The sequence below is a fragment of the Podarcis tiliguerta genome (assembly GCF_965153285.1).
Source record: "Podarcis tiliguerta genome assembly, chromosome: 4".
Classification (NCBI taxonomy): Eukaryota; Metazoa; Chordata; class Lepidosauria; order Squamata; family Lacertidae; genus Podarcis; species Podarcis tiliguerta.
Window position 1 is genome coordinate 57,352,825 of NC_139537.1, and position 12,677 is coordinate 57,365,501.

A 12,677-nucleotide genomic window follows, 5' to 3' on the forward strand; every position below is an offset into this window, starting at 1 on the left:
TAGGGGTCAAATTAAAGATCATTGAACCATAGCTGTGACAATGAAAGCAGATAATTTCAAGTTTGCCGGGTTGCTTAAATATTCAGGATACCTAATTTGGAATTCAGTGGATTTTGTTGCGTAAGTGCTCCATTGTAGTACCTAGAAGTTTGAAAGCACACCAGTGCAAGTAGATAAATAGGGACTGCTGTGGTGGGAAGGTAAACAGTGTTTCTGTGCGCTCTGGTTTCCTTCATGGTGTTCCATTGCACCAGAAGCAGCTTAGTCATGTTAGCCACATGACCAGGAAAGCTGTCTGTGGACAAACGCCAGCTCCCTCAGCCTGAAAGCGAGATGAGCGCCGCAACCCCATAGTCACCTTTGACTGGACTTAACTGTCCAGGAGTCCTTTACCTTTTTTTTTTTTACCTTTATGAAGAGAATACAATATTGGTTTATCTTTAACGTGTTAAAATACTTGTTTCTTTTCTTTTAAAAGTAACTCTTACCAATTTTCTCACACATTTGTATTCATACATTAATTAAATAGTTTGTAGCTTGGATCGGTGCTATTGCTGTTTAGGCTTCATAGAGTTTGAGTTGTGTGCGTATTAAGTAAAAGACTGCCAGCTGGATGTGACATACCAAGCTATCTTCAATTACTTATATGTAATGCTTCAGAAAACAAATATTAGCCTATATAGTCCAAATTAAAATTCCATCTTACAAGACTGAGCTGGATCTTTTTAGCAAAGAAGCGAAACACCCTTTTTTATAATAAGCACAAAAATGAAGAATTGGCCATTATGTTAACCACAACTGCATGTTGATGAGATATAGTAAGGGGAATAGAGTTCTAATTCCTGAAGCTTTGAACAACTATTATGGTTGGCATTAAAAATAATAATAATCTGCACCTTGTTCCTATGACTCTAAAATGCAGACATCTTATGGTACCTTCGTACCATGTGAAGAGTTTTATCTGCTGATGTATACATGTCAAACTGCTGTTAAAGGTACAGATGCAGACCAGACCATCTTTCAGGTCAAAAGGCAACAGTGACAGCTAGACTTTGGAGTTATAAATATACGTGAATAATTCTATAACTTACAATTCCAATGACTGATTAAATAGTTTGCTTTGTACTTGATGCTTGCGAAGTGCTATTGAACTGTTAAGGCACTAATCATTTTAATATGCTTTATTTTTTTAATTTTGTGCCTGAATAATTCAAATGAAATTTTTAATAATTACATTCTGTCTTTGGGTGTGCTGTGCTTTCATGCTTAATCAATAGCTGTTCAATACTCTGAAACTAAAATAAGGGTGGATATTAGCTATTGGCTAATTCTATCTTCTTTTTAATTCTGTCTCTCCATTGTTTTTCATCTCTAATGGCCCATTCATTAGAAAGCAAGGGCAGACGCAGGGCAGCACTAAAAGAAGCACATCTCTGTTTTCAGTAAAGTTAACTCTCTATTCAAAGAAACAAATATACACTCGGCCTAGTGGTCTCAGCAACACTTCCCAGCAGGTCTTGCCCCTATGGAGCAGTTGACAGGACTGAAGGTCCCTGCCTTCCACACTTCTCTAAGGTTCCTCCTCTCCCAGCCATTTCCCAAGCAGTCTCAAATTGCAGTCTGCACACTTCTGACCTCTGTTCTGCTCTTTGCATTACTATGCAGGTTCTTGGGGACCAGGGAGGAGGGGAGGGGAGGGGAGCCTGTTGCATCGGGAGAGGGAGACTCCCTGGATTCTTCAGCAGCGTCTGAACTCTCCGCCTGAACTCTCCTTGGTGTCCCACCACCAACCTCCTGGTCCCGATCCTTCCTCCTCTGGGGTTTCCCCTGGGGGTTCCCTGACTGGTGCCCCCCACCATTCATCTTGGTCCAGCCAGTCCTTGACATGGGCTACACCATTGATTGTCACATCACTAAAGTTTGTAGAAAATAAAGCGGACTACACAGCCAAACATCTTTCCACTAATCCTTACAAATAAGATTGAATATCATGTCACATCACATTACTTAGGCTAGCAAATCATTTACAATATGTTGACTTCTATGGTTGCTAGAACTAACATTTATTTCCACTACTCAATTCAGAAGACATAAATATTTACATATTTAATAACACTATCTAAAAAGCATAATTTTCTGAAAACTTCTCCATATGTGTATGTTAAAAATATGCCTTCATATTATACTCAAGAACAGGTTGTCGTTTTCGCTATATGCCTTATGAATTCTGCCTTGGTTCAGTGTCTGGTGTAATTGGAGCAATCTTTTATTTCCCAGTAATTTCCTGGAGCTTTAAACCTGCTCCCCAGCACAATGTTATCAGTGATCCTCTTTCTCTTCTGGTTGTGTTCTGTGGGTGGTCTATTTTGTTTTACATACATACTAAGATATGACTTTTTGAGATGACTACCAGTGTTCTAATCGTAGTTATGGATGGCTAGTTATGTGCCAGAACTGGTGACTTTAGAAGCAGATGTACATCTCAGTATTCCATCAAAAAAACATGTACAACCATTTCAGTAGGATAAATGGGCACTGTGAACCATATGCAGAAGGAGATGTGCATTCAGGTGTGTATCAACAATGGAAGTACACATAGAAGGCCACTTGCATGTGCAAATCTTCCTGACCAGATTGGGACAGGCATCTTTGCAAAAAGTATCATCTCAGAATTTTAGGTAGCATTACTGCTACTTCTCCTTGTGCACAGTGGGTGCAGGATGGGCCTCAAATTGCTTGCAATGAGGGCATGCAGTTCTTGTGTTAATTAAATTTTACCTCTTGGCTGCTGTTCTGTTAAGTATAATTTTGGCAGTTGCAATATACCAGGAGAAAACACTAGTGGACCCAATCCTTGGGTTTGTAACAAAGCAACAAACATCAGCTTGAATTCAATGAATAACATCTTCAACTTCTTAATCTGCTAGAAATTAAGTTTATATAATATCCAACTACCGGTATGTAAGTCCCTCTAGATCTAGAATGATCTTTGTGTGATTCGTGAATACATCCCCTGCAATTGAGCCAGTTATTCACAAAATTATCCGCTTTGACGTCCTAATTTGGTGTGGCAGTCTTTTAGACAGCGCTTTCTGCGGTATGTTTAAAAACTAACCCTACAAGGTGGACCAACTTGCTGTCTTCCAGTGCTTCTTCAAAAGATTTGGAAGCAGTGAACCAATCCAGGATAAGACCTTTGCTATTTATTTTGAGGATGAATGTTTATACTATGCAGGAAGTCATGCTCAACAAACTGATAGGAAATATGTGTTTAATTGTACTTGGGTATCAAAACCAGAATGCAAGCATACCATGAAAAGCAGCCTTTAGCTTGGCCCAAGATGTTTACTGGAGTGCAATAAATTCTGCAAAATGCAAATCCCAGGAGAAAGAATAGTACATAGGAAAATTAGACCTACACTGATAATAAAGGCATGTTATCTAAAATGTATTGCTAATATTTTTGTGTAAAAGAATTGTGAGTTTTGTCTTGTGGTACTGAATGTACTTAAACTATATACCAAAAAATTGAAAAATCATCTAATGTGGATATTTTCTGTGCTCCCATGTACTGCGTGAATGATACGAGATAGTTACAATCTAATTTGGGGAAAAAATATTTATGAGCCAGGAATAAGTGAGCGAGTTTTATTACTAGTATAACTGACAAACGTGGGACGTTTTTGTGGAAGATAGCCGATGGGGATAATAACTTGGTGACAAAACAGAAAAGAGGTAATAATTCATAAATTAGCAGGTCATTAATCTTGTCTTTATGAGAGAACAAGCTAATTTATTTCATATAAGTTTGAAGCTGAGGTGCTATAATCTGTTTGATAGCCTGCTAATGTTGGAGGCACATAATACAATGCTGTGCTATTCCTGTTGTGAACTTGAGTTTTCTTAAAAGCAATAACAAAGAGTTCAAGGAAAGTATTGACATGACAATGGTGGCATCAATTAGTTTCCAGTTGGTAAAGGCTTGAATTGCTACTGAACACCATTTTATAACAGGAAAATCAAATTGCCAATGAATACACTATTTGTTCATTACAGTTATTTATAGCCTGCTATTCAGGATACAAATCCTTCCAAGTCAACTGTCACCATCAACTTTTTTAAAAAAGCAATAAACAATATAAAGCCATCAGGTCCCTTCCCACTTGACAGTGTTGGAATGGCCTTGTGTGGGGAGAGCAGAGTCCAGCTGGGGCAGACAAGAGAAGGCTCTTGATGACTTCTTTGCCTGCCAGCTTACCTCTCCTGGAATCCTTCTTACAGGGCAGTTGGTGGTAGATGGTTGTGGTGGGAAGAGGTTAATCCAGCAAGAGCTGGGTTAGAGGTCTATTTCGCCTGCCTCCCTTGCTCTCCTGAGCTTTTCCCCACAGGGCAGCTTGTAGTAAGATAGCACTGGTGGAGAAGTCCAGCTGGAAGAGGCTCTGCCATAGCTTCAGGAACTGAGGATATTTAGATGAGATTGATAATAATGATATGGATCTCCCACTTTTTAAAAAAGCAGCTGTAGAGGAAGCCAAATCATACCGGGGCTGTGATGCTGAGGAAGTGTTACACCCCCTCCCCTTTTTTGTAGGGCAAAAAACCACTTCTTGCTTCATGGGAGAAAATAAAAAGGAATTTGTATAGCACCTGAGTGTGTTTATTCTCAGAGTAAATCCTAAAGCCTGAAAGGTGCATTGGCTACTCCTTTTTGCTTCCTGCAGCTTAATGAATTCATGGTCCACAAGAAGACCTCTTATTCCTTGACTACTAAGCTTCCTCAGGAGTCTTTGGTGAGCTGCTTTGCCAGAAGCTTTTTGAAGTATACTATGACAACCGGATGTGGGTGGTGCTGTGGGTTAAACCACTGAGCCTAGGACTTGCCAATCAGAAGGTCAGCGGTTTGAAACCCCGTGACGGGGTGAGCGTCCGTTGCTCAGTCCCTGCTCCTGCCAACCTAGCAGTTTGAAAGCATGTCAAAGTCCAAGTAGATAAATAGGTACTGCTCCGGCGGGAAAGTAAACGGTGTTTCCATGCGCTGCTCTTGTTCGCCAGAAGTGGCTTAGTCATCCTGGCCACATGACCTGGAAGCTGTACGCTGGCTCCCTCGGCCAATAAAGTGAGATGAGCGCCGCAACCCCAGAGTCGTCTGCGACTGGACCTAATGGTCAGGGGGCCCTTTACCTTTACGGCAACCAGACACGCACAGCCACAAATCCTTACACCTTTTCCAATTTTCTCTCTAAGTTTCCATGTAAGAACTATTCTCTAAAATGATTTTTGTTCTCTAAAAGGATACACACACACAGTATTCAAAGGTGCCTCCTCCCTGTCCTGACAACTCATTTGCAGCAGATTTAAAGATACTGTTGCAGGTGGTGTGTTAAGCCAGTATTTTTGGTACCTGAGGTTACTTACACAAAAGGCTCTTAAATTAGTACTTGAATTTTTCTTTTGTCGCTGTTCAGTGATAGTTCATTGTCTTGCATTATGTATGTTAGGATCACATTTTAATGGTCTTAACTGTGTCCAGATGATTATTTCTAAATAGAAGGAATAAAGTCCATGGTATAAACCCCAATCTATAGTTGGTAAGTTGATAGCTGTATAAATATAAAGAGCAGGGACAGGGAGGGCATTAGCAGAAGCCAATTAATTTTTGTTCCAATTCCTAATTGCAGTTGAAGTGCTTTTTATGTGATAGTTGTGAAATTAATTAACTCAGGTTGCCCTCAAATTCTTGTCCATTTTCCATATAGATGCAAGTGTCTAATCAGATTAACAAAGTTACATTGGCAATTTTAGGCTTTAGGCATCACTAGTACATCTGTCTATCTGTCTATCATTTATCTATCTATATCTATCTATCTATCTATCTATCTATCTATCTATCTATCGTACTTATATTAAAACTACTTACCCCTCTTCCCTCCTGGCAGAAGATGCTGCAGTTGAGCTTCCTACAATATTTAAACTAACAATGTTTATTTTCTCCCCACAGAAGTTGCAGAAGTTGAGCTTCCTATAAAGTTTTTGCCTAAGTATCCTGGCCGATATCCTTGTAAGATTCTTCTTCAGTCGAAGTATGATGTCCGACTCTTTCATATAGAATGTGTGGTGAATACAAATACTGCCGAGGCTGAGCTAGAGTTTGTCACTCCAGCATATCAAGCAGTGTCTCAAGACATTCCAATAGTATGTCCATTTAGCTTCATCCAGGATTTAAATAAGGCTGGTCGCTACTGGGTTAAAACTGCTGACTGAACAAACACATAAATATGTGTATAAATAGATGGAAGGCAGGGATGAGAGTTCTTCCTGCATTAAGTTAATTTTTACACAGATTACCTTCTATATTTCTTGGCCACAAATGTATTATTATACTAAAAATGGTAGAAAAAGACATAGGCTTATCTTAAAATAAGGAAGTTATAGAAGGGACGTTTTCCATCCCTTTCTCTCCCCTTCCCTGCCACCTGTGCACTCTTCAAGCCGCTCTGGAAAGTTGGGATGAGTCCTCCTGAGAAATGGGGACAGTTGAGCTGCTGATAGAGAATGCCTCCAAACTGGGCAAACCTCTGATTGATTTGGGGTCATTTATGTTGAGAACCACCCTAAGATCTTCAATGATGGGTGGTATATAAATTTAATAAAATGGATTAATAAATTTACCCTTCCCCCAGCAGCCTCCAATATCCCACATTGTTTAAGAGGGCTCCTTTAACTCCCACTCTCAAGAGGATTTTCAGAAGACACTGGTGGCTACAGCGGGGAGAAGGAGGGGAAAGCTTTCTTCTGAGAACTCCCATCAGTTAACATTTCGTAAGAGACAGTACTAAATAACTGTATAGATCATGTGCTTATATTAAAAACCTATATTTCCCATGAGGACTTCTGCTTCACCCCTTCATCCTTAATCACTGATATTCATTGTACTTTTAGATATTTCATTTGGATTCCCTTCTGTTTCAGACTAACATGAGTCAACAAGATTGGAAACTTAAAGCTCATTTAAAAGGATGCTGTTTTTATGGTCCCCCGCTTATATACGTTGCCCCAGGTGAAACAACTCCATACACCCTCATGTTTAAGCCAACTTCCGAATGTGTAATTACGGTAGGAGAACAAAACACATTTTTTTCTTGTTTGATTAGCTTTTCTACATTTAATGAGAACTGGTATAGCTGTGGAATTTATAAGTTCTTATAATGCAAGGGTATCTGCAAACATAATACTAACAGCATAGAAATGACATTGTAAATGTGGTGACTCCAAAACATTCCAAAGTAATGTGGAAATGTGCCCCTAAGCAAAAATGAACTAAGCATGTAAAGAGCTGAAGACTTTAAATAATGCCCTCTATAGTTATATCTATGTATGATTATTCTTGCTACTGTAAGCCTCCTGGGCATGATCTATGCATGGAGTGACTGTGCCTGATAGTGTGTGTAGTCAATGGGTATGGTGGAGTCATGTCTCCCCATCGTTGAAGGAAGGAAAAGTGGAGGCCTTTAAAAGGCCACACACACAAGAGTTGGGGCCATTTTGCCCCATGAGCTTCCCACTCACCCACCTCTCCGTGTTAGTACCTCACTGGACTACTTGGGTCACGGACTGATGGGGCTAGAAAGTAATGTTTTCTTCCCAACCTCAGTTGGCCCGTGCATGTGTTTCTTCCTCACCTTTCCCTCATTGAACTAAGGGATTGTGTTATTCATAGGAGAACACCTGTTACTACTTGGGAGCAAAAATGGCATTGGGCAGGATCGGCATAGTAAAAGAGGCCTTCATAAGGGTTTTGAGGGAAGGATTGGCTAAGGCACAGCCTAAGCTCAGGTTAGAGCCTCTGACTGGCTGGATTCAGCCTAGTCATCCAGTGAAACCCTGGATGCTTGACTTGCCATGACAGGGTTTGACACATAATGTACATAGCCATGGAGGGTGTTTGGGTATTTCCCAATCCTGACAGAATGGCATTCCATCAGAAGGGTCTGAGTGGAATGAGGAACTGACTCTTGCCCTCCTGCCATGCCAACCTCACTTCCTGCTGTAGTCAGTAAAGATTTGGCCTGATCTCACCCAACACCCGCGTCTTGTCAAGGTTATTTCACCTCTTTCACAGGGCCACAGATTGCATCTGGCCGGGCAACTTGACACCCACAATGCATCTCACTGATACTTGTAGATGATAGCTGCCTAGCTATTCATAACTTTTCTAATTTATGCCAGACCAATGAACTGTTTTGTTAAAAGGAAATAATTTGGACTCCGTATGGCTGATTTATTTAGAATAAGCAGCCAGGTTATTGCATTGTATGATAGTGTATGGTTGTCTTGTGCAGTGGCAGTAATTGCCAAGTTGATATATAGATTGTGAAGAGTGTACATTTGGCTCAGATGCCCTACTGCTTCTGTATTTGTTTGCTTACTTTTTACATTTTAATGTTCTTTCTGCAAGTCACTCAGGGGGGTGTACATGATATGTTCATTTGCTTATTTAATGGATTTATAGACCACTAGGGCTATGGCCTGACAAAGTAGTGTATGCAGTAGAGATGATACACAAAAAGGTAGACACATCATGTGGTATAAATTATCATAAAGAAGCACCTAAATTTTGTAAGTATGACGTAATACCCTCCCCCATATATAAAACAAAATTGCTCCGAATCATATAGCTGAAAACACATTGAGGAAAGAGATTAAGGAAATATATAGCTTGAAATAGATGTTTAAGGCCCACTTGAATTCCTGTACTGAAGGAACTAAGCATAAGTCATTCAGTAATAATTAAATGATGGGGCCACTACCAAGAAACCCCTGTGCTTATCAAACGAACTGATTTTACTGGTAGGCACATGAGCAGGACCCCCAAAGCTGGTTGTATTGAACAGACTGGTCCTTTAGATAACTTGTATACCCAAGCTGTTAAGAGTTTTAATGGTTAGCACTAGCATTTTGAATTGGGCCTGAAATGGCACTTTTAGCAAATTGAAATGGTGCAACATTGGTATCACATGTTCTGACTTTACAACTTGCATCCATGCAACTGTATCCTGCCCTCATTGAAGTTTCTGAATAGTCTTCAAGGCAGCTCTGTGTAATTCTTCATCCCACTAGCACATTCAGGTCTCATTTCGAGTGGACTCTGAAGTTTTGCAGAAATATTTGCACCCCGCTGAATGTTCATTTCTTTCACTATCATAGGGGAAACTCATTTTGCGAAATGAAGCAGATGGCACAGATCATGTCTTTGTTCTGAAGGGGATTGCAACAAAACCTCTGGCGCTGGATTATCTTGCGATAGAGTGCCGAGTTAGAGAGATTACACAGAAGCTCATAATGGTACCCAATTTTACCAATGAGGAATTGCACTACAAGGTAAAATTGTGCAGGTTTGAATACCGATTTGAGTGAAAGTAACAGCAGTTCTCTGCCTAATGCATGTATTGTTATGATTTACTAGAGCATTTGCTATCCCACTCATCATTATGAAGGCTATCTGAGTGGCAGATGATACCAGAGTCATCTTGTCCTCCCTTCATTTGAAAATGTCACATTCATATTGGAAAGGTTTACCACTGCAAAATTACTAAAAATGAGTGATGTTTAAATTGTTCCTGATGGTTTCCCCCTGCCCAGTGTTAATTCTTTTTTAAAAATACTTCCACCATTACTTTAATTCAGTGAAGTATTACAAGTGAATTGTAAGCACCAGTTTTTCCACAACAAATTGAGATACACTAGAGACCTTCGGCCAATGATATGGCTAGTTAATTCAAACCAGTTGGTGGTGTTCAGATGCTGCTCTTTTGCCACATGGCCTGGTCCTCCATTCTCCATAGTAGCAGGTTCTTTCTTTGTTTGTTTGTTTAATTAATTAATTAATAAATATACCGCCCTCTACCCAGAGGTCTCAGGGTGGTTCACCCACATTTTAAAAGGGCACAGGATGTCAATCAAATCAGCCAAAGGCCTGGTTGAAAAGGAACATTTTTGCCTGGCTCCTAAAAGTGTATAATGAAGGCGCTAGGCAAGCTTTCCTGGGGAGAACATTCCACAGACAGGGAGCCACTGCAGAGAAGGCCTGCTCTTGTGTTGCCACCCTCCACACCTCTCAAGGAGGAGGCACACATAGAAAGGCCTCGGAAGATGATCCCGTGGTCCAGGTAGGTTATATATTTTGTGGTTTTATATTTTGATTTTGTTCTGTGAACCATGCTAAACAGAATGGGGGATGAAATCATACCCCGAGGAACCCTGCATTGAAGCCTCCATGGGGCTAAAGAGCACTCCCCAAGCATCACCCTTTGGAAATGACTATCCCAGTAGGATGAGAACACCACAAAGTGGTGCCACTCACCCCTAAATCGGAGCAGCCACTCCAGAAGGATACCATGGTTGATGGTATTGAAAACTGTGGAGAGGTCAAGGAGAATTAACAGGGACACATTTCCCTCTCTCTCTCCCAACACGGGTCATCATATAGGGCAACTAAAACCAGGCCTAAACCCTGATTCAAATGGATCTAGAAAATCAGTTTCATCCAAGAGTGCCTCTTCCAACAAAACACTTTAAATAATTTCCCCTTCACTCCTGTTTTCTTCTTTTCAAAATGTTCCTCAACACAGAAGTTTCATTTTTATATTTTTATTAGGTATATAATATGTGATGACATCTGTTAAAATATAACATGTGCTCCTTATCCAGATTCATCAAATTTGGCATGCTAGAAATGCAAATAGAGCACACAATGAAAATTTCCCCTTTTATTTTGACATTTTAAAACTTTGTGGTAACAGCATGTTAGAGGCACACTTTGTATAGCTAGCAAGCTGTAACAATTTATAGCCGTCTTAATATTTTGGATTTTATATTGGCATTCGTGCTCTTTTTATGAGATATATGAAGCCATTAATTTAGTACTACTGCCATTTCATTAAAAAGTTAATTATGTCATGCATATGTTCCTCAGGTTACAAACAAACTACAATGCACCTGATCTGTATGGAATAAGTTGACGTGATTCTCAAATGGTACAACAAACTCTTTGCAGGGTGGCTATTTCCAGCAGTAGTTTATAAAATTAAATTCTGTGAATTATATACTTTTAAACCTATACATATTTTGGTGATATAAAGTATGATTTGCAGGGAAAATAGAGATGATTGAAGATTTGAAGTCTTCCTAGTAATGAAAAATAGTTATGAAAAACATTTGTTAAATGAAGGTAAAAAATTATTGGACCTCTGGTTCACAGGTTTGCTACTCACATATATGTACACACTTGCAGTGAAAATAATTAATTAGTGGATAGCCAGCAACAATGGAAAGCTTCAGTGAGATTCTGTTGTGACAACAGTTTAGCCTGGAGGACTAACCACTTGTATGTTGAACCCTTGATCTTCATGGTTTATTAAATCTAGCAGGGAAGAAATATCCAGCTGGGTCCAGAAGGTTGTAAATGCCCACTTGAAAGAGGAAGTGGTTGCAGATTATTTAAAAGAAGTGACAAATTGACTGCTCCTGCAGAAATGTAACCTTGACTCAGAAGATGTTAACAATAATAGGCTGGCAACCAGCTTTCCCTTCTTGGGCAAGGTGCTCAAGAAAATGGTGGTTATGCAGCTCCAGACATTCTTGGATACTGATTTTCTAGATCTGTTCTGGTTAGGTTTTAACTTTGCTTTGGGACTGAAATTGCTTTGGTCACCCTCTGCAGTGACCAAGAGAGAAGCCCTCTTGATTCTCCTGGACCCTCTCAGTGCCTTGATCTCATTGACCATGGCAGCCTTCTGGATAGTTTCTCTGTGTTGGTATAGGGGGGCACTTGTTTGCTTCTGCTCTTGTTTGGCTGTCCTATTTCAGAATGGGATGCTGAGGGACCAGCACTTGATCCCCAGGCAATTGGGCTTTGGAAGTCTCACAAGATTCTGTTCTTTCCCTTGTGCTGATAATCTGCCCCCTTTGAAATTATTTAACAATAAAGCAAGAACTACTGGAATGGAATGAAAAATGTCCCTACCTTGTACCCTTGCTTTTTCATATACCATTATAATTCTGTTGTTATTCTTTCATTTTCTTACCTGTACTTCACCATAAAATGAACTTTTAAAGATCTGGCACATCTGTTTCCCTACTTCTTCCTGTCTCCTAACTCTTTTATTTTTGTGGTGAATTAATAAAAACAACTGATATATACATTTCATCCTGTCTGGAAACCATGCCTTTTGGCCTGTTGACATTTGAGATGCTGGCATAGTCCTCAACTAAGGTCCCCAATCTTCTCTACAGAATGAGGGACAATCCTCTGAAGAACTCACCAGAGATCAAAGCATCCTCGTGTAAAGTTAAAATATGTGCCCCACCCCCTTAAAATATATTTCATGCACTCTCATTCCCAGATCTCCAGCAGGTTAATATGAACAGTATCTGTGCTCTGCATTCACATGTTCACCAAGCATTTTTTACTGATGTTTTTATATTGCTTGCTCTTTTTCATTGTTTTCTTTTGTTGCATTGTCTTAATGTGCAGTTTTGTGATAATTATATTGTGCTTTCTTTGACACAAGCTGCTCTAAGTGCTTGGAGAAGGATATAAATTTATTATTATTATAAAAATACATTTATATCCGACCTTTTGTTCAAGAAGCTCAGCATGATGTAATGATTCCACCACC

The 12,677-nt window shown here is 39.8% G+C and overlaps 1 protein-coding gene across 1 annotated transcript in view; it reads left to right on the forward strand.

Annotated features, from left to right (window-relative positions):
- The window catches only part of CFAP47 (cilia and flagella associated protein 47), a 178,948-nt gene that overhangs the window by 80,023 nt on the left and 86,248 nt on the right, over positions 1-12,677 (forward strand). The window contains exons 46-48 of the mRNA XM_083438942.1: positions 5,999-6,192; positions 6,970-7,113; positions 9,205-9,378. Of these exons, the coding sequence (XP_083295068.1) occupies positions 5,999-6,192; positions 6,970-7,113; positions 9,205-9,378 (512 nt within the window). The remainder of the gene's footprint in view (positions 1-5,998; positions 6,193-6,969; positions 7,114-9,204; positions 9,379-12,677) is intronic.